Raw genomic sequence first — 27075 nt, forward strand, 5'->3', positions numbered from 1 at the left:
AGCCTGTAATTGGCGATTTCGAAACACGAAGCGTTGGAATTGCTGGCTGGGAAAGGCGATCGGACCCTGGAATGTGGTGTTTCGCGTTTGACAACCCCCTTTCTCCTGGCTCGCTAGTGGATACACAGCAAGCAAAGGAATGTATGTGGTGGTGAATTGGCGCGTCCTTGGTCAACGAGAGTGAAGAAGGGTGGAAGAAGAGCAGCAACGAGCGTGGGCGTCGACGAGAATCTCGCACGAACGATGGATAGTGTGATAGTGCAGCCTTGATTGAAGGCTTGCGAAAGGAGATGGGAGGAGGGAGGGAAATGAGCTCTGTGCGTCTGTGCGCATGTCGGCAGCAAAATGTCACCCTCGATCGCCCCGAGCCCGTCAGCGCCTCACCCAGTGGAGCCCGACCGTATATTTGAATTATTGATTGCGCCAATTTTCGCTGCATCGACGTTATCATTGCTATTAATACCATGCCTCTATATAATCCTCTCGATGACGAAATTCTCCATCTCTCGCTGTCCAGCTATGTTGTCCCTCGTGCCGGAACGCGTCAGGTACTGGTCAAAGGGGACAGGTCGAATCTAAGAGCTGACTTCCTTTCTGGTATGTCGTGCCTGGCTGATCACTGGGATACCCCGAGCTCATTGGACCGCTGTTCTGCGTGTTTCGCCTTTTCATCTCTCCCGCCCACATCCGGATGACGGAGAAAAAAGTGCACAGGCACAGCTGACGGAGCCACTGCTTCGCACATGTCACTCTTTTCTCTGGTGGAGCTGTATTCCGCCCCTCTGTAGGACAGGAAGTCATCCATATCCGTGTTAAGTAGTTCATTGAGAACAAGATGATTAGCATACGCCGTGGTTTTTTTTCGATACTATAGAATCTTGAGTTCCCATTGGCGGTTATCAACACTGTTCCCCAAGCGTATCGCAGGGAGGCTGATGGAGATGTGTGAGAGGCAAGCTTATTGGGCATTTGAATACCCGCCTGACTAAGCTCTGTTATGTAAATTTTGTCTCCAGCTCTGCACAGTGGGTGTGCCACATCCATACTTCATGCTTGCTGTTGTGCTTCATGCCCAAACCTGCCATTGCCTGCCATAGAGCAGCGCACCGGATAGTTCCTCCTTCAGCACAGCATGTCTGGATTACGGATGAAGTCCTCGCCAACGCCTTTCACTACTTCCTACGAGTAACGTTCACAAGCCAACGGCGTTATGGCAGCAATGTTCCAGGGCCATTGGAGGCTCGAAGGAGGGCCTCCAAACGCCGCATTATGGGACTTGCAGCGGCAGGAGGTGGAGGAGGGGCTCCCAGCGTCGGAGCCTTATTTGGCCTTGGATTCAGAGGACCGCCATCGTGGAGATATGAGCCGCCCTCAATTGGAAATCCAAAGGAGCAATTGGAACCACGTACGTGCTTGACAGCCACACTTGAAGCTTGGATGGGACAGTTACTTACTTGCATTTAGCATCGCGACCTGCAATGCCACGCTGGCTGTCCGTGTTCGATCAATCGCCTCTGACACCTCGAACCGAACCTCCCATGTTTGGGCCACAACCTATCATATCCCGCGCTGCCAAACCCGAGACACAAGCTACTAGAGTAAAGAGATATTTGGACATATCAGAAATCTCTGAGCAAGTTGCTGAGGAAACGGCTGAAATCGCAGTTTCTCTTGATTTGGACGCACGATTAAGCGCCTTCAAAAGATCAATCTTTAACAACACGAAAAATCATACTGAACTGAAAACAAAATTCCAAAAGTATTGTCCAGATGGTGAAGATGCTACGAAATTCAGCACACTGGTATTCGAGCATCTTCTTCAGACTAGAAGCTATTTCCCAAGACTCGTCCGTTTCTTGACAGATCCTGCACTGAGTCTTCCTGGTACGGGAAATGCCTGTAAAATGATTAGGCATGTTAATACCGTCATGATTGAGGCCGGGGAAGATTCAATCTCCAAGGCGACCACCCGCTACAGAGCACTTCTCTTTAGGCTTCGGACAATGAGTGAAAGATGTCTACTGACGGAAGCAGAAACGCTGGATGTGATTTCTGAGCTGAGCAAAACCCCACGGCTAGTCTGTAGCGACATTGGACACAGTCACACGTATCGAGCCCTATGGGAAGTCACTTCCAACTCTGTCAGCAGCTATGATGCATCTTCGGACTGCGCTTTTTTGGAAAGGGTCACAAAAGCTTTCGGGATTGCCTACAAACCTGTAAAATTTGAGGCTTTGGAAAAGAGCTCAAATCCTATCGCTGAACATGTACTTGGCTTCAGCATGTGCTATTTAAAACGCGAACGGAAAAAGGACGAGAGTTTTATTGCGGTATTCAATGGCTTGCCTCGAGATCGGCTGCATGTCTGGTTCAGGGCCGTGATAATATATCTTACAAATCAACCGCAAACCCAGGAGGTCAAGAACGCTCTTTCGGCATGGCTGGAATTTCTACGAGTATTCCCCAACACAAGCCCCAATCCGGTAGACTGGCAAATGGTCTATGCTATGCTCGCCAGAAAGGATATCTCGCCAGCAAGCATAGCAGTGCACTTGGAGACTCTACAACCCGAAGTGTTGACTGAGGCATTGCTCAATCACTGGATACCGAAGTACCTTCCTGACCCTAAGACCAATCACTGGGGGGGGGTTGTTGCGCTTAGGTTCTCCCACTTCCAGCGTACTCACATTTCTCGCATGGCGGGTTACAAGAATAAAGGCCTTGAACGAATGCTCCTTGATATCATTGTAGGTATGAACGAAAGGAAGATTCCAACCCTAGTCACCACCACACATATCCTGGAACTGGTCAATCGATTCCAAGCGAAAGTAGGAGTAGTGGAGATGGAGCGTTTTCTAGGGATACTAAAAGAGAGGGGAGTGGACCAGATCGACACCAAGGCTCTCTACAAAATCGTGCTGGAAAAAATGGACACCCAGCCGGAATACGCGTTGAGGATATGCAGCTACATCTCAAACTCCAGAACGTGCTACGATCCGTATTTCCCCATTCAAATGCTCCTCCAGGGCATCAAATCTCGAATGAGGATGCGCAAAATTCTAGAAACGGCAGCGCGGCATGACCACCTCCCTGCTGTCTTCCGTACCGGCTCTCTCAAGAATATTCTCAACGTCCGCGCCGAGCTGGCACACCAAATCGCTTACCAGTTCTCGCTGGATGAGTCTATCACCAGTCGTGCCAGCGCCCGCTTCGTCTACTATTTCTATAGGTACTTGCGATCACATCACCTGCCCATCGGGCCACTGATGACCAAAGCGTTGGTTCGAGTTGTGGTCACAAGACCACTATCGGAGCGCAGGTTCGCCAGCACCCGACGTTATATCTGGCTCAGGTCTCTTGTCTCCCAGGTCGAGGGCGAGGAAGTTGCGCAGAGGCTCGATAAGCTTTTCTGGGAGTGGAGAGGGCAAGTCATCGCTGGTGCCAAACGACGCCTTATCGAGACAGGTGGGCATGGCCCCGCACATGTCAATACGGTTAAAAGGTTGGGGTTGTAAGGTGCCGGCTACGCTTTCGAGGAACGGAGATGTATTAAGGAGGAACGGTACAATGTCGGCACCCATTATTGAGGTGGACCTGCGAGCTTTCTCGCTGCTGGAATCTTGCGAACGATACCCAGGAGGATTAGAATGGTTTTGTAAATAGATATTTCAGGGATCTCTTTTCCCATCGAAAATACCGCACCGCATGTATTCAATGCGCCACTGAAGCGCACTCAATTCAAGAGATTCAATATATTTCATTCCAGGAAATCTGAATACTCTAAGAGTCTTAAAACATAGCATGGTACAAAGATATCGTAAAAGCTAACATGATACTCATAGGGCTTCCCCATCGCATTCACACCTCTCAACACAAGCGTATATACTCGAAAAAAAAAACAACGCCCTCAACCCCTCCCTTTCCCTCCCTCACCTCCCAGCCCCAGCTCTTCAAATTGGCAGAAAGCAAAGAACGCCATGGCGCGGAGTGAATGCCCAACTCCAACGCCGCAAGCCGCCCAAAAAAAAGAACTCAAATCGCTATGGCTCAACCATATCAATAACAGTTTCGAAAGTGACAAAGAAAACAAGAAACAGGCAAACATCACCGTAACCAGCCGCTTTCCCGCGTTCTAGCCTTCCATCCCCTCCCCCATAACCCCCTCACACAGAGAAAGACCAATAAATCAAGCAGCCCACCTAGCTAACCCTTCGATACCGATCCCGCAACTCATCAACCTCACGCTGCAACCTCTCCATATCGCTCAGGATATCCGGCGCGGGAGCTTCCGCACCTACACCCCCCATCTTCCTAACCTTAAGCTCCTCCCCACCCACATCCTTCTCCCTTACTCTCGCCGCGGAATTCGACCGCTCCTCCAGCGGCGTCTCAGCCCCCTCCCCTACTCCCTCCACCGCAACCCCTCCGCCGCCCCCATACTCATACCGCAGCGAGCTCTCACTAGCCCCGCTAGGCCTGCGCGCCCCATTGTCGAGGCTGCGCCGCTTATGCTCGCCACTAGCCCTGCGGCTCGACGTCGGGGATGTGGAGGCGGGGAGCGGGCGCTGCATATCGAAGCTTGTTTTCCCGGAGCCGCGGCGGGGCGGGGGTGGGGGCGGAGGCATAGTGGTGCTGCTGCTGGCGGTGATGCTGCTGCTGCTGCTGCCGGGGCCTGTGTCCGGGGAGGTCCGCGGCGGGCGCGGGGAGTGCAGGGAGGGGGTGCGCGCGGGGGTGAGGTCGGTGGTTGAGGGGTGGTTGCTTGTGGATACGGTGCTGGAGGCGTGGCGGCGGGCTGGTGGGGGTGGGGGCGGCGATTTGTACGATTGGGGGAGGGGCTGGGTTGGTTCGTTGGTCAGGCTTGGGCTGGGGGCGTCGGAGATTTGCGAGGAGATTGTTAGGGAGGAGTTGCTGCGGGACCGGTTCTGCCCTGTGGAGGATCGGAGCGTGCTGTGCCGCCTGGATAATGGAGGGACGGGAGGTATCTTTTTCTGTGGAGGCGCAGGGCCAGATGAGCCTGAAGGATATTCGATGGGACTTGATTGTAGTACAGGTTCTTTTTGACTTTCCTGCGGTTCTGATGGTGGAGAGGAAGCATCCGGCGGAGGTGGGAGAGGTTTATTTAGGTCAGAATTTGTTTTGTTCAACTGCGGAGATGTCGGTGCCCCAGGAGATGATGGATTCTGTGGAGTGGGAAGAGCGAATGAAGGAGAGAAATCTGCAAAAGAAACCGTTTGCGGTGTTCTTGACGCAACTAATTTCCCATGTCGATGTTTTGGAGGTGGGGGTTTTTTCTTCTCGATTTTCCGACCCTCAGTCATCAAGCTGGCAGTTTCATCGTCGTCTGAGCCAGCCGTCTCATATGATGTTCGGGGAGATTCAGTGTGGGTCTCGTGTATAGGTTCGAAGATCGACTGCCGTGATATTGATGACGTATCTGTGCTACTACTGCTTTCGAGGATAGCTCCACTTATAGAATTCTGCAGGACTGGTTGAGATGACGGCGTACCGGAACCCGACGGATTTGTATTGCCAGTCATGAGAAGCCTCTTGAAGGCGTCTACATCCAGTGAAGCTCTTGTTGTTCCTGATCCCATCCTCTCCGGAGTTGGCCGGTCAAATAGCGCCTCTCGATGTAGCGTGGCAACCTTCACCGAGGGCTCCATAGTCGCGAGAGTCTTCTGGAAAGGGTTTACGGGGACAATGGTGCTTGTAGACTCTGATGCCTTTTCTTCCATGGCTGAGTTTGTTCGTGTATTCCTGACAAGTTCATCATCTTCCTTTCCATCTCCCTCTCCATCTGTATCTCTGTTGAAAGGGTCACCCAAGGATTCCTCGGCCGAGTCCGACGATGTTGTAGGAGACGCAGGAGGCGGGGAGCCTATGTGACCTCCTCGATTCAAACGCTGCAGTAGTACATCCTCTGTATCAGGAAAACCCGGTTGCGGAGAGGGTGAGGCGGGGGATTCAATGCGGACAACTCTCTTTGTCTTGAGCGGTTTTGGTGACGATCTAACTGCGATAGCATTACTCTTGAGTCTTTAGCAGATTAAAAGCTGTTTAAGGCAATATATACCAGTATCTATGGGCTGCCCTGAAGCGTCAGCCCTACCTGATGTTGTATCGAGAGTTAGGAATGTAGAAGTCGGATTGATAGCAGGCTCTTGTTGTTGTTGTTGCTGCAGAGATATGCGGAAGGGGTTCCCGGACATGGTGAGGATTAAAAACGATGCATTGTTCTATGTACATGAAGAGGGAGCGTGGGTGCAACGTACGGTTGTAGAGCTGGAGTGTTGCTGATGGGCGTTGAAAGATCGTCGCCGATTAGATCTCGAGTGCCCAATTCCCCGACTCCCCAGCTCCCCACTAAAATGTTGACCGCCTTTGCTCGAATCTGCGCTGGCACCACAACACCACTGGAAAAGAATCGCCGCTAAGGTGTCGATATTTACTATTACCCCAATTCTTTAGAGTATCTTCTATTAATATCGCAGGAATGCGGGCGGGGTTTTCTCTGCAAGAGGTTGTTCTACCTGTTTCCCCCACGGCCAGCTGACAGATGACAGCGAATAGTTTCAGCAACTCCATTATCAATATATATCAGTCGACGTAAACATGCCATCCGCTATCCCTCCCAAACCACTTCCGCGCCAATTGACCACCGCTCTCTGTTGGCTGACTGAATGCTACCGTCTCCTTTGGGATTGCCATACCATACAGAAAATCCGATGTCACGGAATCCAGCAAAGCTGTCGCTATGCCGCTTTTCCGATGCGAGTTAGACGTCCAAATCCGTGATATGCCCAGAATGGCAGCTTCGGCCGCCTTGCTGACAGAAATAGAAGAACTCCTCCACTCAGCAGGGGGCCGCGCATTCCCGCCAGACGCGTCATCCGGCTCCAGCACTGCATAAGCCTCCAATATTCTCTCCGCTAAGCAGGCCCCTATACACTTTAGGCCCTGAATGTAGAGGTACACCTTAAAGCGGTCGGTGTTTGAGTAACTCTTCTTTCCCATCTTGGTCGAATCCCCCTTTTCGGGTTGAACCCTATTCGATGGTTCCTCAACAGGAATTTGGCTCCACAGCTGGTTGTCCCCCATTGTAACAGCCGCAAGTTCCGTGTTGACAACATCCAGTACTTGCGTTGCCTTGTTCCGAAATGCTAACGAGTCCTTCCTCCCTACGACTGCAATGAAACTCCCGTCTCCTCCTGCCCACACTTTATTCTTTTTCGCATTTTCCACGAAAGATTTGCCCAGGTCTATTCCTCCAACGTTCATGGCATGGAACTTCCGGTGCAATGCAGCATCCTCCACATTAGATGGGATATAGTCCATTCCGCACACTTTGCAAGATTTGCGCACATCACCTCCTAGATCAAGCTGCATCTGTGTAAGGCGCCTTTTCTTCTTCGATGGCGGTGGTGGAGGCCGGACATTGTAACTTTCCTCCGAGAGAGGCTCTGCGGTTGACGTCTTCGGCCTCTGTTTCCTTTTCAGAAAGGAGAACATTGGACCTCGAGTTGGATGAGGGGGGGTTATTTGCGATGGTGGAGGGGATGATGACGGGGTGGAGGTAGTGGGTACATCATCCGAGAAAATCGCCGGCGACTCTCGAGGGCTGGAAGACGCGATGGCAGCAGATCCTAGCTTCCTGGGAGAACTCCCATGTATTGCATGTCCTTGGTCGGCTGTCTTTGTATCTGAATCGACGCGTCTCCGCTTAGCAGCTGGCTCTGCATCGTGGATAGATTGGTTTCTCTGGCGCGAATATGTTTTGATGATCTTTCTGTTGATACAATTAGTTGGTGCACTCGAAGCAATTAGAACCACCTACCTATGTTTCATAGTAGACATTCCGAGAGGGTGAAGATTAGAAATTAGAGGTGATGAATTCTAGAAAACGCGAGGCGCGTTATAGACGGGATAACGTCGGCTTAGGGCTGATCCGCGAAATGTTAGCGCAAGCCTCAACACCATGACACAATCCATCGCCGAGCGGATGTAACTAGATACCTATAACATCACTTCGGAGAATGAGACTTGAACATTAATAGAAAACTAATAAGACTGCTATTCAATAAATAGAAACTAATCCGTTCGAAAATTTGAATATGAGATACGAGAGATTGATTGCTCCACAAGAGCTCGGAATGCTCACCAGCCCTGCGAGACCTGCACGATATTGGAAGGTCCTTCAAGCATTACGGCTCTTGGCGCCGCTTCCCCAAAATTTTTAAGGTTTGACTCAACCTCTGTTGCTCATACACCTTTACTCACCACTCAGGCAAGCAGTTCAGCTGCATGACTCACTAAAACAATGGTATATGAAGCCAGCATCCTCTTTGCCCGCTCCTCCAGTTCCACAAGCCCCTTCCCTCGAAGCTCCAAAGCCTTGAGAAACCCCAACCGTCACAATGGCATCCGCAACTCCCACTATCACCACCACAGCTCCACTACCAGACCAACCACCAACCACCCAACCCCCAATATCCCTCCCACCCCCCATCGCCACAACCCCCCGATGCACAATCCGGCCCTACGGCCCCACCGATGCGCCCTCCACCGCCGCCGCGGCCAACAACCCCGCCGTCGCGCGCTACATGACGCTCGCCTTCCCGCAGCCCTACACGCTCGCCTCGGCCGAAGCCTGGATCGCCCTCAACCAGACGCCCCCGATCCACCACTTCGCCATCACGCCCCTCTCCGCCCCGGCCACCGTCATCGGCGGCATCGGGCTCAAGCCCGGCGCCGACGTCCAGGCCCACACCGCCGAGATCGGGTACTGGCTCGGCGAGGCGTGGTGGGGGCGCGGCATCATGACGGAGGTGCTGGGCGCGGTGACGGGCTGGGTGATGCGGGAGCGGCCGGGGGTCAGGAGGTTGTGGGCGGGGGTTTGCGGTGGGAATGTGGGGAGTGAGAGGGCGTTGGAGAGGTGTGGGTACATGTTTGAAGGGTGCATGCGCGAGCATTATGTTAGGGGTGATGTGGTGGGGGATATTATGCTTTGGGGGATTACGAGAGGGGATTGGGAGGAGAGGGAGAGGGAGAGGGAGAGGGAGAGGGAGAGGGAGAGGGAGAAGGAGGGTGGTGGGGAAAGGGTGTAGCGGGAGGGGGAGCGGTGCCGGTTTAGGAGTTCAGTTGCGGAGTTCGTGATTTTGGATTTTGGATTGGTGATTAGAAGGCGCGTGGGGGAATGGGTGAAGGATTCCTCAGGCATCGTCGACAACGTCCTACACGGCAGTATTGATTCGTTTAGCCTTTACCACAACATGGAGGTTTTGGACGAGCATCTAAAACGCTTTGCATTCAGCATACTGATGAGCATGAAGTCTTCTTAAGCATCTAAAGCCATTTACAGGGATATGACTGCGGCACCAAATTGAATCACGTTATCCAGATATTGTATGGAAAAGTTGTACTAGTAGATGCAAATGTGGCTCGATTCGTAAATATATGCGTCTAAGAACGGAAAAGCCATGCAAAACCCAGCCCATGCTGCAACACAATGAAGCCCTAGCCCAGTTTGAACGATAAAAAACACATCCGCGCCAGTATATGCAGGCCCCTAAACCGGATGCCTGATGCAACCTTATATACCCATTCAACGCATCCTCTTTAAAGAAAAATATAAAAGGGAATGCCACCAGCTAAGAAACCCCACCCTTGCACAATGCAACTGGCCTGCTATCTCAAAGCCCAGACCCACACATCTCGGGTGATGAGGGAAGAGCGGAATGGAAGAGAGCATGTGGGTAAGACTGTTCCACACCTACTTAACATAGCTAACAACACTCCGCTTCTTAGCGCCAGTGCTCTCCTCAACCATGCTAGGCGTAATACCGCGGACTGGGAGACTAACAACAGTGCCCCAGCCGCCCTGGCCATTGGTGCCGCCAGTACCAACAACCGAGTCCTTACGCTTGGTCGGCTTAACAGTGCTGGCATCACTGACCTCGGACATGGCGGACGGGCGCACAACATTGTCATCATCAGAGCCGTGGCGGCTGCTCGTGCGCGACGACTTGTGCGAGTGTTTGGAGGAAGTCGAGTGCTTGCTGTGCCTGCTAGCCGAGCTGTGTGCCTCGCTGTGCTTGCTGGCGGACGTGTGCTTGCTAGCTGATGAATGCTTGCTAGCTGATGTGTGCTTGCTGGCAGTACTATTGGCCTCGCTGTGCTTCTCCGTGTGCTTAGTGGCCGCCGAGCGCGCGACAGACGCTGCGGAGACGTGGGTGCGGCGTGAGGACCCGATCTGCGAGATGCTGTCACTGGGGGCGACGGTCTCGGCGTCTATGTCGATGATGCGGCCCGATTCGGAGGAATAGTCGCGGCCGAGCACACTGCCGACAATGGAGCCAGCTGGACCGGCCGAGGGAGCGACCGAAGGTGCTTTGCTGGGACTGTGGCTCTTTCCGGCTGATGTGTACGAGGACTTGGTCTGCGATTTAGTGACGGTGCGTTGTGAGTAGTCGGAGGGGGCCACAGCCCGCATAATCTCGGAGGGGATTGCTCCGCCGCCTTGCATCACTTCCGACTGATGGAGGGAGGAGATGAAGGAGCTTGGTGCGCGGCTCTTGCCAGGCGAGTACTGCACGTACTGTTGTTCCGGGACCTGGGTTGGCGGGACGGAGGCATAGGTGGGGGAGCGGTAGTTGAGTGGGGCCTCTTCGATGGCGCGCTGGGTGTACGCTTGTCTTGGTGTGCTGTAATATGACTCTGTGTCGCTAATGTTGCGGTGAATGGGATTTGGCGGGGATTCGTAGATCGGCTGTGGGTCCTGAAGGGCTAGCCTGGGTTGTCCCTTTTGGGAAGCCTGGAATGCATTGAATTCCTTCTCGGCTTTGACACTGTCCTCTTCGCCCTTGCACATGGCATAAGCCACCGCTGCACCAGCAGCTGCACCCAGGAGAGTGCCGATAATCTTTTTTGCAGTATCCTCGCCGGAGGAGGATGTAGTGGTCTGCTGAATGGTCTGCGCAGCCTGCTGAATACTCTGAGTAGCCTGCGTAACAGCAACTGGGTCAGAAACACTCCTGACTACGCTGGTTACTTTCGAGGCTACGGACAGGGCTCTCTGTGAAGGAGCCACGGAAGCAGGCACCACGGTGCTGGGTGCTATAGAAGAAGGTGCCACGGAGGCAGGAGCAGCAGTTAGAGCTCTTTGGTTCATGGAACGTTGTGAAGCTCCGCTTATCACGCTCCTATCATCGCGCTGGCTCTCTGTAACCCATGTCAATACTCTGCTTGGCCCAACAACTGAGCGGCCATCTTGATCTTGGCCATCTTCCCGATATACAACCTCAATGCTGTTGCCGTCACAGTCCATTACAGCGGCATTGAAGTGTTTGTTCTCTTCGTTGCGGCAAGCGGGAGATCCATTGGGGCGTCCGCCCGCGTTCAGAGCGGCGGCGTAAAATTCCCGGACAGCAGTACGGCTAGGTGCGGAGAAAGCTATGTGCGCTGCGCCGGCTTTGACACTATGGAAAGACGTCAATTGAGCGCAATTCTGAGCTCATCGGATTTCCTTACCCAGGTGTCTCTTGGCAAATGAAGAAATCGGCATCGTTGATACCAAGGCCAATCTGACTGCCTTGCTGACCAATAAATCGATATCCCAGTGGTTGAAGAGCAGCGAGGAAGAACGAGCAGGAAGTAGGAAGGTGAGAGACAGTCAGACCAATATGAGAGACAGGCATGGTATTCGGGGGATGAGAATGATAGCGGTGAAGACAAAGAAGGAGGCTTTGGAGGCTTTGGAGGCTTAGCGGGTGTTGTGAAGAAAAGAAAGAATTTGCGGATTATAAGACACGTAAACAAATAATAAAACGAGTTTAAGGTATTAAAGAGAGAAGAAGAAAGATTGCTGGAGTCTTTGTCGGAGCTTTTAACAACTCACTCAAAGTCTTACTATCACAGGCGAGTAAAGTCACACCCGCGATGGACCGAATAGGGCAGCCCATACCGTGCTCGGACGGGCGTTTCCCAGCTTGCCTTGCGGATCTTGTTGGCTTTCAAGGACCCGTGTCTGGACCACATGCTTTGCTGCCACATGTCCACGCCGCTGCAGCTAGCGATTGACGGAGGATGAAGAAGATGAGATTGGCTCAAACCGCCGGCCCGTTGCGGGAGGTGGGCACTTGTGGGTCCTAACTGCATATTCTCTTCGCCTCACCGAAATCGCCGCAACTTGTGCTCGGCTTGTACTCGACCGTTGTACAGCGGCCGCTGTGGGACAAAGGAGGTACATCTATTGCCGCCCGAAGTGTATTAAGTGCAGCAAGCCTCATTGACACCGCCGCCTCTCATTCGCCTGCAAGCGACGCACGCCCCTCAACAGCAAAACTCTTTCTCCACCGCCAGCCACTTGTCACCGTGAGAGCAATCCAGCAACGTCCGATTCTTTATCAGGCTTGGAGAAACCCCTCGTGATTAGCTTCATTAAACTTCTGACACGCCTCTGGAAACCTCCAGGGGGCGTGACTACATAAAACTACATGACATTTTTTTGACACTACGGCCGCATTGGCCACCGCCAGATGATATGCATTACAACATATCTTCGGCTAGCCAACTCCCCTCGACATGAACACTTGTGAACGCCTCGGTAAAGGAGGTGGCCGAGATCCGGTGCTGGGGTGCCGAGAAAAAAAGAACGGGAAATACAGGAGACCGCAGAGCAAGTTGATTGCTCTGTAAAGAATGACATTTTTGAGGATGTTGAAGCCTGGTGTTTTGGTTGCAAAAACAGAGACCGTCGACAGTAACCTCAAAACCTGCTTCTTGACCACCGCGCTTTTGATGTTGTTATCGCAAGCCCGATGCGTCCCGCAGTCTAAAATCCCTCCCATATTCCAATCCTCTTTCCAACTACCTAAGGGATTCCGGATCATATTAGTCAGTCGTGGCGAAAGGTGAAGCGTGTCTGGAGAGGATAGGGCGCATATGGTCCAGCCTATATAATACCCCAGACATCCTCGGCAGCATGACAGAACTTGCTGCATGCCACGCTCGCACTTAAATTGAAATTGCTGATACTGATCGAGTCGTCTTTAAGATGATCTGCGAAGTCATCGTTCCCCTTCGCCATGGCTCCAATAAATACGCAAATGCTCTCGTTGTTGTTCAAACTCTTGACGTAGTCTCGAACCCGCACCACCTCCGCGTCAAAGCTCAATGTAACTTTTCGGCAGTTCGGCGGGAGGTGGTCGGTGATTGGGTTTTTAATGACGTGGATCAGTTTCTCTTGGGAGGATGTCGAGCGAATCTGGTGTCGGTGGAGAAGCTGGACCATTAATCCTGCAAAGCGTTTAAACGTTCGTGGTATCCGTACGGTCGGGCTCACTTCGATCAGCACATTCTTTGCCGTCTGGATGTATATCTGAAGTTTCCCGGCCTTATTGATTGGAGAGTCCAGCAGAGTCAGAAGGCACTGTGGATACAAAGATTAGTATGTTAACATAGCGTTCTAAACCTTTCGATCGCACCTGGTGCGTTATGTCCGGCCGTGCCTCGCTAATATCTCGACCCATTTTCCTCATGACACCAATATGATCATCGCTGTTAAGAAGATTATATTTATCGTCTCTTCCCGCACGCCCCCTACCTAAGCCGTGCGACGCTTTATATGTCTCGAGAGTCGCATTGCAAAGGACGACGATTAACCGCTGGGTATCTTTATCGCTGGAGGGGATAGGAACATGTTGCTCGGCGACAAGCTTCGGTAAGTCGGGTGGTGGCAGTGACTGGGTTCCTGGTAAGCGATCAATTGAATTAGTTTCTAACCGGTTATGTTCAAACGTCTTCGTCTTGCGCAGTGGACGAGGTGATATCGATCAAGTGAAAGACTTGGACGGAATCTATCAAGCAGTGTTGGACTGAACAGTGTTGAACTGACTGATCCGCTTCTTTCCCCTTTCCTGCGTGAGAGACTCTCTTGAAGACCTCCTCTCGGTCGCCTTTGGAATTTGGACTCCACCCATTTGAAGTGTGCGAAAAGTATGTAGCGATGAAATGCGAAGGAGTATAGCAGGATGTACAACAGCAAATTCTTAAAACACAATCTAGCCTAGAGTTCGGTCAGTAAAAGGAAGTCAGCAGTCTCTGTCGTCTTAAGTCAGGGCGGGGTTTGCTGTACGGAACAGAGTAGGAACCGGAGTTGGGATGCACGGAATGCGTTTTTTAGGTTTCTTGCCGGGCAGCGGTGTGAACCTTCGCCAAGCTAGCGGACTTTTATTACCTAAGATCCGAACACTAAAGGGCTTTGAAGAAAGCGGCGATTGCTAAATTTGATACCGTGCTTCTGATGATTAGGGCGGAACGTCAGAGTTTCCAATTCAGAGCGGCGTTCTGCAGTTGGCAGCATCCTCACTGGTCAATTGTTCAACAACCCTGAATTTTGGAGGCTGGGCAAGCGGATTTTAGCAAGATATTTCCACCCCAGTCACCTTAGCCGGAGATATGTAGCCGCGGCGATAAAGTCAAGAGTATGCTGTAGAAAAACTATATAAGAACCTGAAAATATGAAAAACTCTTCCGTACATTCAGATGTCCAAAAGTTCAATAGCACACACCGCTGGACTTTAATTGTGTCACCTTCTCGCTATATTCATCCTAACTAAATCTCACGCTGCGGAGGGTTCAATTCATCCTAAAATGGGTTCACAACCTACCAATAAACATCTAACTCTTTTTGGGAAAGTCGCCGTAGTGACCGGTGCTTCTCGAGGCATCGGGGCCAGTATTGCCCTTGATCTAGCTAAACGAGGCGCCAATGTAAGCAATACGGAGTCCGTTCTGTGTAACATTACAGCCAATAATTAACGACCCCAGATAACCATTGTGTACACATCAGCAAGAAGCGGAAAGCCAGCGGATGAGTTGATCTCAGAGATTCATTCCATGGGCAATGGGGCCAAAGCCATCAAGGTTCAGGCTGATCTCCGCCAGATAGAGGCACCAGAAAAAGTCGTCTCGGCGACGCTATCAGCCTTTGGAAACTCCATTGACATATTGGTCAATAATGCTGGGGTTGAGCTCGTTAAGCCTATCCTGGAAGTTTCACCAGAGGATTTTGCATCAGTATTCGATCTCAATGTGCGCGGTGCTTATCTGATGACGAAAGCCGTCATTCCACATCTGCGCGCTCCTGGACGTGTTATTAATATTTCCTGTTGGGGCACGATGCGGATTTGCCAAATTCTCAGTGTACTCGGCTTCAAAGGCAGCACTTGAAGGGATGACGAGAGGTTTAGCTGCGGAGATTGGAGCTTCGGGTCACACAGTCAACGTCGTCGAGCCAGGACCGGTAGAATCCGATATGCTTGAGAATATTCCGAAAGACCTGGTAGAACTGGAGAGAACTATGACACCTGTGGAGCATAGGATTGGCAAGACGGAGGACATTGCTTTGGTCGTTGGATGGCTTGCTGAAGCGCAATCAAGATGGATCTCAGGCCAAACCATATCCGCGAGTGGAGGGTACACCATGCTCTAGATGGGAAATAGCGACTGTGTCGATAATGGGGCAAACTCCAACACCCACACTCGGGGTGTCTGAAGAGGAAGAAGTGAAAGACCGAGTGACGACAAGCTGAGACTGTTTGTCGAGACACGAAGGGGTTGGAAAGCAAAGCAGACCTGAATCAATGCTTTTTTTGCGTACGGATTGCTATTCGTGGATGGGGACGCTAGAGTCGCTCAGAAATGCCAAGTATCTTAAATCTTGAGTATCTAGAACAGTTAGAAGCGCTGAGATTTTTCTCTACTCTTCTCTTCCAATCTAAGTGAACAATTAGCCGTAAGAAATACTCCACGGCGCTTGAAACCCAAAGTCAAAAGCAATTTTTACGTGGCAGTCGGTCCCTGAGTCAGTCCTCTCACCGCGGTTCTGCATGGCCTTGGGCCGGGCGCGCGAAGGTGGACAGCTCTAAAGAGGGTTGAGCGTGACGCCTTGGGAGTTTACAGTCCAGTGGTGTCACTCGTGTCATGTTGGAGGATTCGGACAATCAGATCAAATGCAGGGCACAGTCTGGCGCTCATATCAAAACTGATTAAAAACAAGCCACGATGGGGAGGCGACGCTTATCTACAGCCTGAGGGGGTGTTCGAGAAAAGTGGACCAAGACTTCTGCGATGGTTGGGGGAGAGGCAGTGACCGGAGTGTGAAACCGCGAGGCGAGTTTCGGGACGGCGCTTGAGACACCACCCAAACGCACATCACTACCCCTGGCCAAATTCTTTTCAGAAATCCAACCTCTCTTTTCTATGGAAAAAGGAAAAACCCCAAGCACTGAACGTCTCAGGAGCTCGCTGTTTCTCTACGCCATACCTTTCTCAGCTACACGACTGCCCGTATTCGTCCGCAAAGACTGTACCTAATAAACAATCACACTGCATTGCGATACGCCTTCATAGTCCGTCTATTTCTCCTGTCGCAGCTTTTTGCTGCTGAGCCTAGGCGTGGTAGTGTGATTTTGGGATGACGTTGCTACCCGTGTTGACTTTGCCACGCGTCCACAGAATGCCGCCGCATCTGATATCCAACATGTCCCCCTTCATCCCACTCTGCGTGCATATGTGCTTATAGTTCATTGTTTCCCTTTCGTGAGCCTCCGGTTTTACTACCGGGCACTCTTTAGCCGGCTGCGCATAGATTCTTTCCCTGCAATCTTTACCTTCAGTGCAGGCACAACTGTTAGTATGTCATCTAGATGGATAGACAGTCCTTCGCTTCTCCCCGGTTACTAACTCTTTTGCAGATACTTGGTCATTCATTGAACCTTTGAGTTCCTTCCTTTGGCCAATTTCAGCAGGTCTGAAGCTCGGCACCATTTAATACGAAAAGATTCTCATTTGGAACCTTCACCCACCATCAACTTGACCATCAACTTCTCACGGCAATCATGTCTACAGCAAGCAGTCTATCAGGCAGAGAGAGATCGAGATGGCCACCGCTTACGCGGATGCTTATGTCTGGCGAGATGACGGATGAAGCTCCAAGAGAACTTTATCTTAAAGAAAAGGTAGACAGATGGTAAGTCGTGCCAGCAAACCACAAATGGTCATCATTAAACAGTATGCAGGATGGTTAACGAAGGATACCGAAAATTGTAAGTCAGCTGAAGCGCCACATCCCCGCAGACGATCTAACTTCTCCAGATTTGTCGGCGTCTTTATGTTGCTGCACTTAATGGTTTTCATCTTTGGAATGATGAACTACGGCATGACTGTATGTAATCGAGATTCATCCATTGCGAATCTCTCATTAATCCGCAACCTTGCAGGATCGCACTGTTGGAGCTCGTTCGACATTTGGACTTACGTATCCTATTGCACGCTCGGCAGCTCTGGTGCTACATGTCGATATCGCACTCATATTGTTCCCTGTTTGCCGGAACCTGATTTCTATGCTCCGCCGAACTCCGCTTAATGGGATTATTCAGTTCGACAAGAACATCACCTTTCACAAGCTAACTGCATGGTCCATTGTTTTCTTTACTTGGGTTCACACTATCTCACACTGGAACAATTTCGCCAGGTTAGCTGCCGCCCAAAAGCTCGGTTTCAAGGGGTTTCTTCTTATTAATTTCGCCACGGGACCTGGATGGAGTGGCTATATAATGTTGTTTTCCCTGATGGCGATTGCAGTCACTGCCATTGAGAAACCCCGACGAGCAAATTTTGAGCGGTTTTGGTACACCCACCATCTCTTCGTGGTTTTCTTTGTTTTCTGGTCCATTCATGGCGCTTTCTGTATGATCAAGCCCGACTTTGCACCGTTCTGTTCCGGAATTGGTGTATTCTGGGAGTTCTGGATGTATGGAGCTTTCCTCTATCTAGCCGAGAGAATCGCCCGAGAAGTGCGCGGAAGACATAAGACTTTCGTCTCAAAAGTCATCCAACATCCAAGCAATGTTGTTGAGGTCCAAATCAAGAAAGAGCACACTAAGACCAGGGCTGGTCAAGTAAGCATTATATTCCTGAGCAGGTATTACGTAACAGCGCTAACTTGTTCACAGTACATATTCCTGTGCTGCCCGGAAGTCTCCGTTTGGCAGTATCACCCCTTCACTCTCACGAGCGCTCCTGAGGAGGACTACATCTCCGTCCATATCCGCTGCGTGGGAGATTTTACGAAGGCATTCGCCAAAGCTCTTGGCTGCAACTTTGAGAAAAGAGTAGAGAAAGGCGCGGTGATCAAGGCCAATCCAGATGAGGAAAGCGTCGAGACTATGCGTAAAGTCCTACCTAGAGTCTACATCGATGGACCCTTCGGCAGTGCTTCTGAGGATGTCTTTAAGTTCGAGATCGCTGTCCTTGTCGGTGCTGGTATCGGCGTTACACCATTTGCATCCATTCTGAAGAGTATCTGGTATCGAATGAACTATCCTCAAGGAAAGACTCGTCTCCGAAAGGTCTACTTTTTCTGGATCTGCAGAGACTTTGGCTCCTTCGAATGGTTCAGGTCTCTCCTCTTGGCCATTGAGGCACAGGATCTTGAAGATCATATCGAGATCCACACTGTAAGTTCCAGTTCAGCGAATCTACCCTCAAAATCAGGAAGCTAACTTATCTAAAACAGTACCTCACCGCCAAAATCAAAGCAGATGATGCAACCAACATTATGATCAACGATGCAAATGCAGAACAGGATGCTATCACCGGCCTCCGTGCACCAACAAATTTTGGCCGCCCGAATTGGGACATGATCTTCAAGTCTATCCGCAAAATCCACGCACCCTCCGAAGCAGGTGTCTTCTTCTGTGGGCCGAAGCCACTTGGAAGTGTGTTGCACATAAAGTGCAACATGTATTCAGAGCCAGGTTTCAACTTCGTGTGGGGTAAGGAGAACTTTTAGACACGCCTTTCTTTTCAGTTCCTTCGCTACACATATGAGGGCTTTCTGCCTTGGGTATTTACTCACTGTTATATGTTTACACATGCCATACTTGGTGGTTAGATTTTCCCAGCTTGAGAGTTTTACTCGTGGGTTGCTTGCGGCCAGAGTTGGGCTTCACTTTTAGCCAGTTTAGACAATACCAGATCTTACGAAACACTTGAACGCACGGAATCTAAGAAATGTATTATATTTAGAAAGCAAAACCTAAAATTCGCAGCTCTGATGTTCGAAACCTAGGCCAAGGCTCAGTTTTGGTCTTTCGCTGGGCGTTCGGGTGGATTTTGTAGCGTGGGTGAAGTACGAAAACTCGACCAAGAACTTCCACATTTCCTCCCACCAACTTCACATTAATCTTTGTAACTCCATAGCATCCTAGAAGACACTAAAAACACAATTACCATTAATCCTCATAGACTACAAATAGCGTCATTAGCAAAGGATGCCTTGTTCTATCTTTCAGCCTGAGACTTTTTTAATGCGATGCACTCTCTCTTAATATATCTTCCCATTCTGCTAGCTCTCTCGACAGGTAACAGCAGGGTTACGCTTTTTTACTCAATCTGGTTTTCCACATTTAGTATTTTCGTACTCAGTTCTTTTGTACAAGATGCTCTCAGCGTCGTTTACGTTACCTTACCCAACCCCCTACATTATAGGAATACTACATCTACTAATTATTCTCCCCCGATTCATCAAGCTTACCAGAGATCCTTTTGATGCGGGAAAGTACAGACACAAGCCTCTGCAAAGTCGCCGCTTCATCAGACCCCTCCGCTTACAGGCCTCAGCTAATTGAAGTCTCACTTGATCGTGTGGCACAGTGCGGAGTTACCTTAAAGCCTAAAGCAGGTTCAGTGTTCCTTACACAAACTTATCACTGGCCGCGAGAGAAGAGAGTTAGTTTTAGCCTAGGATACCAACTCCCTCCCGTCATACTTTTTTTTTTTTCTCATACCTCTTCCCTAGCATAACCGAACCATAAAAAACACAAGCACGCAATCACAGAATGATTCCGCATCCAGAAGAAAAGTGAAATTTCAACACTGTCCCACTATTCCCTTTCGCCGCCGCCAACCCAAGGGACCCCCTCAGGAGCAAGCATGATGTTTCTTCAAGAAATCCTGAGCGCCATGAAAGAAACTAGCGCAAGGACATATCTGCCGCCTCTCTGCCAGCCTCTGAACCAAAAACGCGGCTTCAAATGGGGTGTAACATTCATACCTCACTTAAGGCCTTGGCGCCACATTTGAGAACGCCGGGGACAGACTCAGAAATTATGGCAGCGGCGATGCAGCCCGCATCTTTGATCAGACTGGGATGGCTCCAGATGCTGTAGTCGGCTTGCGTGGTGGCGTATTGGATGGCATTGATGGAGGATGCAGTGGCCGGTTAATTTGGGAGTTTAACGCGGAGGGAGAAGATAACGGAACTGGCACTGATCGATTTCACGCGACTTCACGGCCATGACTTCAGGGAGGAGGGCAACAGCTGAGGTAGCGAGGAGGCTGGTAATAGTGACAACCCGGAAACGCATGGTGAAATTGTGGGGCTTGGAGGATAAGCTGTAACGTGGAGAGTAGAATTGGCTACTCCTGAGGAATGCTTGTGATTATGGAGAGTTTTGGGCTTTGTAATGAAACTCAGACAGCAAGTTCGCTGTCCTTTATATTTCTAATCCGAAACTCTTTGACAGCACCTTGAGCGGTCAGACATCGAGACTCTCTGCTGCCCAAAATATCTCATTCCACTCTCTATGGCTTGTCGTATCACGAGGTGTTGTCTGGAAAGCAACAGGGTGGTCTGGTAGGCCATATCAGCGCTACGGCATCTTGAACGGTGTGCAGTCATATCCATTTGACGCAAGGGGGCGCTCTAGTTCCGGCAGTAGAGCACGACTCTTATCTTCTTTTCCAAATGGAGAGTATCTTGAATGGGCGCAGTGCTTATTCGGAAACACCGTTTATTTTCCCTTGGTATTCATAGCTTCGTTCTAGACACCCTCATTTAGGGCTTAAATGGTGCTGAAAATCTTCAAGTCTTAGCTCTATCTCGTAAGGAGATCTTTTGAATATAACCGCCAAGTTTTCCTACAATTATCCCGGTAAGATAAGCATCTGAAACTTCCTTCTTAACTATCTTAGCGATTTCCTTCATGTAATATTTTGTTCGTGAGATCTAAGGGGCGTCGTAGGTCCCTCCGACGGGGACGAAGGTCTGCTGAAGTAGTTCCACAGGCATGTCCTCAGCAGAAGCCCAGGCGTTTGCTAAATCTATGTGAAGAGAAATATCCTAAAAGAACTCTCAAAGCTTTGATCCTGGTACGCTATGTTCATAAATCCAGCATATGTTATTTACCGAGACGTTCGGCCCTTGTAATCTCTATTTTGTAAATAGTACCTCTATGGCCTTATTTTGGAGACCAATGACGTGAATTTTATCAGCGAAAACCAATTGCTTGCTAAACTTGGAGCCACGACTGACTGGGTCTTCTGTTTCAAGGTCGAAACCATACAACCACAAAACAAACATCTCGATTGTGTGCTGGTCTTCGATCTGTATCCCTAAAATTGATGCATCCTGTATCTGCTTCGTAAAAGTTTCCAGTGAAAGCTCTTTTGAACCGAGGAGTCCGTGACAGAAGGAGTTTGTGATGCACGCTTGGGTGAAATCCGGAACTGATCGTGATTTTGATCGTTTCACCAGTAAGGGAATCCACAATCTCTCTGATTGTCTGGATATAGGTTTCGTTCTGATTTAGATCCATGGTCTCGTTTTGCCACTGGGCGTTATAAATGAGAGGAGCACTCAATTACAAGTGTGATTGAATCTGTCAAAATCAATATCTAGAATGAGAACTTGAGCCTCTATATATATACAGTCACGATCAGCTGCTAAGACACCCCTGATCTATACCCTAATAAGCTTTAGACCCCCTGTCGGTTACCCTACCAAATCGATTATTACCACTTTGGAAGCTATTTACACCCAACTAAATCAGATTGATTATTCACCCTTATATACTATTTAATATATTGTCTTTATCTTTTTTACTTAACGCCTTTTAAAGCTTTAATTCTGGCTCCTTTACATTTATTTTAGCCTTTTTTTCTACCTCCTCTACGGCTTATTTAATTGAATCTATATTTATATATTTATATTTAAATCTACAGCTACCTATAAAATTTTAGGCCTTTAAGGTCCTTAAGTTGTAATTGCAAGCTATATATTTGGTCAACGATAATTATACACCCCCTAAATGATACGCGTACACCCCCTACCTTATTTAGTTTAGACGCTTCCTTATTAAGTTAGATGTTTCCTCATTAAGTTAGAATATCACGTGCGTTTGACTTGTTTGCGCCTGCATCACGAAAATCAAAGTGCGAGCCTATGGTGTAGCCAGTATTTCGCTCAAATGCTGAGGGCTCTCTACGAGTAGATCTGTCGACGCGATTGGCAATTGCAGAGCCGGTTGTAGGGTTTGGCCGACTGCCGCGACGCTCTACAATTGCAGGCCCTTGAATGCGAAGCAGAGGTGTTAATTTAGGTCCTACCGGGCGCGGGCGCGTGGGCACGTGGGCGCGAAGTAGGTGGCAGCACCTAAATTAGTTTACGCGACGCCTTATAAAGCACTACGCAATCCAATTAATCGACTCAGTCGCGATCCAAATTTAGACTCTACTACTTATACTATAACTAAAATTAAGACTTAATCGTGATGTTGCATACATGGCGCGCACTTTAATTTTCGCGATGCAGGCACAAACAAGTCAAACGCACGTGATATTCTAACTTAATAAGGAAACATCTAACTTAATAAGGAAGCGTCTAAACTAAATAAGGTAGGGGGTGTATGCGTATCAATTGGGGGGTGTACGCGTATCATTTAGGGGGTGTATGATTATCGTTGACCATATATTTAAGCGTCTATATATATAACCTTTATAAGAATGGTGTCGCTTTAGGGCCCAGGCCCATATAGAGACGCGCAAGAGGTCAGCAAAGACAACAGCAAGACAGAGAAAGGAGCCAAAGTAGAACACGCAAGAACGCCGGGAAACCATCTACCGCAATGCAATACTGGTTGGACCAACGCTGGAGAGGCGAATGGGAGTCGAAGGTACAGAGGCTAACTCAGGCAAGACGAACCCAAGCCATAGCATAGTTAACGCCATGGGGGGTAAATACCTAAGGGCTCTAAGAAGGCCTAATAAAGGTAGAAAATATAATAGCAACACTCTTAAGAACAGGGGTAATTGGACTAAAAGATTAGCTTTACTAGGTGGGTATCCTAGTAGGTAGCCTAAGATGCAAATGTGGCTAGCTAAGACAGACACCAAAACACGTAATACTGCTATGCCCCCTACGCACCAATTAAGAAACAATGCTCTTAGTAGCTGGCATAGAGAACTATAATACACTGCTCTTAATATAAAAAGGCCTCAAGGCGGTTACCCAGTGGCTTATTAGTTAAAATGTGCTAAATTAGTTCCGGGTTGCAAGGGAAATGGTAATAAAAGGCAAGGGGGCGAGCAACAGGTGCCCCCTAGTAACTCTACAGTAGTAGAGTAAAAGTTTATAATACTAGCGCGTCCGTAGGCTTGTTACGGCAGCAGTGGTTTCTAAGAAGGTTAAACAGTAAGGTAGTAGAGCACCACAGGCGACTTGCAGGCGCTAAGTAGGCGAGTCCCAAAAGGCGGGGAGATAGATCACGGGGTTTTCTCATTTTTCTTAAATAGAGTTTTCTCCCCATATGTAAATAAGGAGTAGTCCGCGTGGGCCCAATAGGGATCCAAATCGGACGTTAAGCAATGAATTATTATTATATAACCTTTATAACTTACTAAAGTTATTATCTTACTTTTTATAAAAGTAATTAAGTCTTTTAATTAAGTATATACTTATTATAAAGGCCTTAAACTATTTTACAAAGCTTCTTTAAATAGTTATAATATTGCTATTGACTTATTTAAAGCTTAAAACCTCTATTTATAACGAAGCCTTATAGGAGGACTACGGTTAACTCGTTAATAGGCTAGGTATATAGATAGAACGAGGTATAAGATCTAAACTAGTAGTGTGCGCGATGACTTGCAAGGTCTAACGTGGGGTTAATTTAATGTTTGGTAATTTTTACTTTCTATGGGTTTACCTTACAAATTTGAAATGCGCACGTATTGTCAGGAGGCCCGAGAGTCATTTACCGATACATCTACCTTATTTTTACTACCTTAGCTCTAAAAATCTTCAATATTCTATATCTTTCAGTATTGAACATATCGTATTGATATTGATAAGAGCACTAATACTTATTAGCACGCCTAGAGTGCTCTAGTGAGCATTTGAATGTTTGAGGGTACCTGTTCAGAAGACCGGTATGAGAAAGTAACCGCCACGATCCAAAGGTCAGAATAAATTCTTATGGGTAGGTTAGTTGGATTTCTTGGGGGCTTGGGATCGGGGGCAGTGATGCGCGCCATTTTGGGAAAAGTGCCCTTTACAGCGTCATAACATCTCTGAATCCGGCAGAATATCCGCCCAAACTATAATCAAGACGTGAAAAGAATGGAATGGACAGAAGACCCATGAAGTCGTATTATTCGAAGCGAGGTAGAGACCTCGAATTAGCATGTCACGACTTTCGCAAAATCAATCACTCGAAGTTCACACGCACATAACAGCAAGATGTGACCTGTACAGATCATGAGCCTTTTATATTTGTGGCGTAATACGTCAAGGATATCTCAAAAACAGTGTGGTCAAAGCCTTTTCCAAGTAGCTGTCTATAGCCCAATCTAGACGAGCAGTAAGTCATCAAAGCTCTACAACCCTTAATATTTGGAAGGGAATGAATAACACTTTTCAGCGACCGCCGATCTGTCCCTTAGGAATCGGCTTAATCCAGCTTATAGCCAAGTTGATGGCAATGTGCATGACACCGATGACCCAAAACACCTTGCCATACTGGGTGCCATTGTACCTAAAGATGATGGAGAAGATGATTCCGCCAAGACTGCCGCTGGCGCCGGTGAGTCCCGACACGACGCCGTTAGCGTAGGGGTGCACGTGGGGCACGAGGCCGAAGTTGGCGCCGTTGCCACCCTCGAGAAAGAAGGCCATGCCGGCGACGAGCCCGAACATTGTGTGCTGGTTCTTGGAGTCGACGACGCCGATGGTGATCAGGAATATGCCCGTAATCAGCCCGTAGGCGTGCACAATCATCTTCTTCGCCCACACGCTGTGTGTGCGCCGGTACACCATGTCGCTGACGAAGCCGCCGAGCGGGCGCGTCACGCCGTTGAGGAGACCGAACATGGCCGCCCAGTTGCCTTGCTCCTGTAGACCGAGCTTAGGAAAATTCTTCGCGTAGTAGTTGCCTAGGATACTGTTGATAGCTAGTTCGGCACCGAAGGAGCAGAAGTAGGCGGCGCCGATGACGGTGGTCTGTGGGGAGCAGATGACGTGGAGTATTTCCTTCGGGGTGGGCTTCTGGATCACTTCGCCGCGCGCTGTGTCGACCATCTCTTGGTCGCTTATCTGGGCTTCGTTGTCGGCCCATCCGTGTTTCTTTTCGTCGTCTGAATGAGGCGACTCCGTGCCAGCGGTGTCGTTCTTGGCTGAGATCTTGCCAGGGACAACGACGCCGCTGACGCTGTGAGTGCGGAGGTTAGTTTCGGCAGCCGCTTGTCGCTCAGACCATTTGCCTGTCGGGCAATCGGGGCAGAGAATGAGGAGGAAGAAAGCTGTAGTGACAATGAGGATTCCAGGGACAATGAAGGAGACTCTCCATGCCTTGTGTGGCTTAAGACCATCCTTGAGGAGGGAATTATACACAGCTGGCATAACGAAATAGGTGATACCACCACCGAGATTACCGAGTCCACCAGTCAAGGCATTGGCAGTTCCAACGACATTCTTGTCGAAAAATCCAGTCGTCCACACCTCGCAGGGCACAAAGCTGCCACCAAGAATGCCGATGAAGAATCGGAGCGCATAAAGACCAGAGACATTGAATACAGCGCCAGCGAGGAAGGTAGGAATGGCTCCGGCCAAGAGACAGCCGGCAAAGGTCACGCGAGGACCAAATCTATCACAGCAAGGCCCTGCAATAAGACGAACGACGAGACTGGATTATGTATTAGTTGAAAGTGTTGCTATATTCTGGGGAAAACTCACGTTGCAACCAGAGCAATAATGTTCGAGTTGGCGACTTGATATTGCTTCATCCCAAGATCCTTGGCAATTACATCATGTAAAAGTGGCGGGAAGGCTGTACCCCAGATCAGCATCGCTAGGTCATAGATAAGGGGGCGTGACAGCGTTGTCACAACTTACCATACCAAGACCAGAAAGCAATCATAAAACCAAACCAGGCGAAGAAGAAGACTCGTCCGTAGAGATTGATTGGGTTGAAGAACGGAATCGAGCGAGCTCTGGGTAAACGTCTCAGCCATGCATCTTCGCGTGTAACGAACGGTGTGAGGCTTACTTCTTATTGACTGGGTTCACCTCTGGGGCGGCCCAGAGAAGAGAGGTTTGGGCCATGGCGGCAAGGTAGAGCTCTTGCCTCTGATTGGGTGAAAATAATTAACAATGGCAGGAATAAAAGTGAAAGAGGTCGTGATTATGAAGCAGGTAGGGAGAATGGGAGACCTGGAGACCTGGAGACCTGGATACCGAACGAAACCAGCCCTGCGGCAATAGACTTTATAACCTGAGGGAAGCTCCGACGTCTAGGCAAAAAGATGAAGCTTCTCCGGGCATACCCGTGTATGTTAATATTGTACAAATCCGCGGATAATGCCCATGCAGCGATCTGTGCGGCGATTATGGTCTACCTTAGGCTTGCGGAGACGCCACGGCGGGAGGAGGAAGCAAGGACCAATGCCAATTTGGTGTCTGAGCCTGATAAGAGGTAGTGGGTGTTGGTTCAAGATGCAGATGCTTGTGGCTTGGGGTGACCGTGGAAATAGAATTCGATCAGCTCAGATGATGGTCCTGATCTGGTCTTCTCCTATCAGTTCGCTATGAAGGAACTGACGCGAGGAAGTCATCCACACTTCGACTGAGATATCTGACAGTGGCACAAAAGAAATGACGCATGTATGATTGGACGAGAAAGGCACCAAGCACTGTTGATCAGCTTATCTGGGGTAGCGCGTCTCGAAGTGCTGGAGACT

At 49.5% G+C, this 27075-nt stretch overlaps 10 protein-coding genes across 10 annotated transcripts; 4 read left to right on the forward strand and 6 right to left on the reverse strand.

Annotated features, from left to right (window-relative positions):
* Positions 1-444: 444 nt before the first annotated feature.
* On the reverse strand, positions 445-1126 carry K441DRAFT_229075 (uncharacterized protein). Its single transcript, XM_067640634.1, has one exon. It carries the CDS (start codon positions 1042-1044, stop codon positions 556-558), a length of 489 nt encoding a protein of 162 aa, XP_067500411.1. The 5' UTR covers positions 1045-1126; the 3' UTR covers positions 445-555.
* Positions 1052-3767, forward strand: K441DRAFT_616978 (uncharacterized protein). The gene is made up of 2 exons (XM_067645774.1): positions 1052-1405; positions 1465-3767. The coding sequence occupies exons 1-2, from the start codon at positions 1069-1071 to the stop codon at positions 3513-3515; spliced, it is 2388 nt and encodes a 795-aa protein (XP_067500412.1). The 5' UTR covers positions 1052-1068; the 3' UTR covers positions 3516-3767.
* Positions 3768-5048: 1281 nt separating this feature from the next.
* K441DRAFT_424017 (uncharacterized protein) lies at positions 5049-6209 on the reverse strand (the record flags this gene model as incomplete). Its single annotated transcript, XM_067641569.1, has 2 exons — positions 5049-6013; positions 6074-6209. Coding segments are annotated over 2 exons (1101 nt in total), but the record flags the coding sequence as incomplete, so codon positions are not given.
* Positions 6210-6457: 248 nt separating this feature from the next.
* K441DRAFT_665386 (sister chromatid cohesion acetyltransferase-like protein Eco1) lies at positions 6458-7869 on the reverse strand. The gene is made up of 2 exons (XM_067649495.1): positions 7835-7869; positions 6458-7786 (listed from the first exon to the last, which is right to left on the reverse strand). Exons 1-2 carry the CDS (start codon positions 7852-7854, stop codon positions 6598-6600), a joined length of 1209 nt encoding a protein of 402 aa, XP_067500414.1. The 5' UTR covers positions 7855-7869; the 3' UTR covers positions 6458-6597.
* A 72-nt stretch (positions 7870-7941) lies between these two features.
* On the forward strand, positions 7942-9421 carry K441DRAFT_229162 (acyl-CoA N-acyltransferase). Its single transcript, XM_067640635.1, has 2 exons — positions 7942-8238; positions 8293-9421. The coding sequence occupies exon 2, from the start codon at positions 8415-8417 to the stop codon at positions 9102-9104; it is 690 nt and encodes a 229-aa protein (XP_067500415.1). The 5' UTR covers positions 7942-8238; positions 8293-8414; the 3' UTR covers positions 9105-9421.
* Positions 9422-9769: 348 nt separating this feature from the next.
* On the reverse strand, positions 9770-11693 carry K441DRAFT_679968 (uncharacterized protein; the record flags this gene model as incomplete). Its single annotated transcript, XM_067651325.1, has 2 exons — positions 9770-11474; positions 11527-11693. 2 exons carry the CDS (start codon positions 11691-11693, stop codon positions 9770-9772), a joined length of 1872 nt encoding a protein of 623 aa, XP_067500416.1.
* Positions 11694-12494: 801 nt separating this feature from the next.
* On the reverse strand, positions 12495-14196 carry K441DRAFT_707466 (nucleolar essential protein 1). The gene is made up of 3 exons (XM_067653723.1): positions 13892-14196; positions 13482-13774; positions 12495-13426 (listed from the first exon to the last, which is right to left on the reverse strand). Exons 1-3 carry the CDS (start codon positions 13974-13976, stop codon positions 12950-12952), a joined length of 855 nt encoding a protein of 284 aa, XP_067500417.1. The 5' UTR covers positions 13977-14196; the 3' UTR covers positions 12495-12949.
* A 265-nt stretch (positions 14197-14461) lies between these two features.
* On the forward strand, positions 14462-15744 carry K441DRAFT_707467 (NAD(P)-binding protein). The gene is made up of 3 exons (XM_067653724.1): positions 14462-14769; positions 14827-15166; positions 15201-15744. The coding sequence occupies exons 1-3, from the start codon at positions 14650-14652 to the stop codon at positions 15488-15490; spliced, it is 750 nt and encodes a 249-aa protein (XP_067500418.1). The 5' UTR covers positions 14462-14649; the 3' UTR covers positions 15491-15744.
* An 857-nt stretch (positions 15745-16601) lies between these two features.
* K441DRAFT_616992 (uncharacterized protein) lies at positions 16602-19301 on the forward strand. Its single transcript, XM_067645775.1, has 7 exons — positions 16602-16693; positions 16755-17029; positions 17079-17105; positions 17155-17224; positions 17280-17960; positions 18015-18518; positions 18578-19301. The coding sequence occupies exons 2-7, from the start codon at positions 16899-16901 to the stop codon at positions 18851-18853; spliced, it is 1689 nt and encodes a 562-aa protein (XP_067500419.1). The 5' UTR covers positions 16602-16693; positions 16755-16898; the 3' UTR covers positions 18854-19301.
* Positions 19302-24757: 5456 nt separating this feature from the next.
* Positions 24758-26440, reverse strand: K441DRAFT_679972 (nitrate transporter; the record flags this gene model as incomplete). The annotated part of the gene is made up of 4 exons (XM_067651326.1): positions 24758-26021; positions 26072-26165; positions 26231-26328; positions 26385-26440. The coding sequence occupies 4 exons, from the start codon at positions 26438-26440 to the stop codon at positions 24758-24760; spliced, it is 1512 nt and encodes a 503-aa protein (XP_067500420.1).
* Positions 26441-27075: the final 635 nt, after the last annotated feature.

This window comes from Cenococcum geophilum (assembly GCF_001692895.1).
Source record: "Cenococcum geophilum 1.58 unplaced genomic scaffold K441scaffold_43, whole genome shotgun sequence".
NCBI classification, from domain to species: domain Eukaryota; kingdom Fungi; phylum Ascomycota; class Dothideomycetes; order Gloniales; family Gloniaceae; genus Cenococcum; species Cenococcum geophilum.

What these genes read in the sequence shown, in the direction of transcription:
- K441DRAFT_229075 (XM_067640634.1), bottom strand. Translation starts at nt 1,044, where the DNA reads ATGGATGTGGCACACCCACTGTGCAGAGCTGGAGACAAAATTTACATA.
- K441DRAFT_616978 (XM_067645774.1), top strand. Translation starts at nt 1,069, where the DNA reads ATGCCCAAACCTGCCATTGCCTGCCATAGAGCAGCGCACCGGATAGTT. An exon ending in AAAGGAGCAATTGGAACCAC is followed by an intron (nt 1,406 to 1,464) that starts GTACGTGCTTGA and finishes ACTTGCATTTAG; the next exon opens with CATCGCGACCTGCAATGCCA.
- K441DRAFT_665386 (XM_067649495.1), bottom strand. Translation starts at nt 7,854, where the DNA reads ATGTCTACTATGAAACATAG. An exon ending in ATGTCTACTATGAAACATAG is followed by an intron (nt 7,787 to 7,834) that starts GTAGGTGGTTCT and finishes TTGTATCAACAG; the next exon opens with AAAGATCATCAAAACATATT.
- K441DRAFT_229162 (XM_067640635.1), top strand. Translation starts at nt 8,415, where the DNA reads ATGGCATCCGCAACTCCCACTATCACCACCACAGCTCCACTACCAGAC.
- K441DRAFT_707466 (XM_067653723.1), bottom strand. Translation starts at nt 13,976, where the DNA reads ATGGGTGGAGTCCAAATTCCAAAGGCGACCGAGAGGAGGTCTTCAAGA. An exon ending in AAGGGGAAAGAAGCGGATCA is followed by an intron (nt 13,775 to 13,891) that starts GTCAGTTCAACA and finishes ATAACCGGTTAG; the next exon opens with AAACTAATTCAATTGATCGC. An exon ending in GGCCGGACATAACGCACCAG is followed by an intron (nt 13,427 to 13,481) that starts GTGCGATCGAAA and finishes TTGTATCCACAG; the next exon opens with TGCCTTCTGACTCTGCTGGA.
- K441DRAFT_707467 (XM_067653724.1), top strand. Translation starts at nt 14,650, where the DNA reads ATGGGTTCACAACCTACCAATAAACATCTAACTCTTTTTGGGAAAGTC. An exon ending in TAGCTAAACGAGGCGCCAAT is followed by an intron (nt 14,770 to 14,826) that starts GTAAGCAATACG and finishes TAACGACCCCAG; the next exon opens with ATAACCATTGTGTACACATC. An exon ending in ACGTGTTATTAATATTTCCT is followed by an intron (nt 15,167 to 15,200) that starts GTTGGGGCACGA and finishes CCAAATTCTCAG; the next exon opens with TGTACTCGGCTTCAAAGGCA.
- K441DRAFT_616992 (XM_067645775.1), top strand. Translation starts at nt 16,899, where the DNA reads ATGTCTACAGCAAGCAGTCTATCAGGCAGAGAGAGATCGAGATGGCCA. An exon ending in TGATGAACTACGGCATGACT is followed by an intron (nt 17,225 to 17,279) that starts GTATGTAATCGA and finishes GCAACCTTGCAG; the next exon opens with GATCGCACTGTTGGAGCTCG. An exon ending in ATCATATCGAGATCCACACT is followed by an intron (nt 18,519 to 18,577) that starts GTAAGTTCCAGT and finishes TATCTAAAACAG; the next exon opens with TACCTCACCGCCAAAATCAA.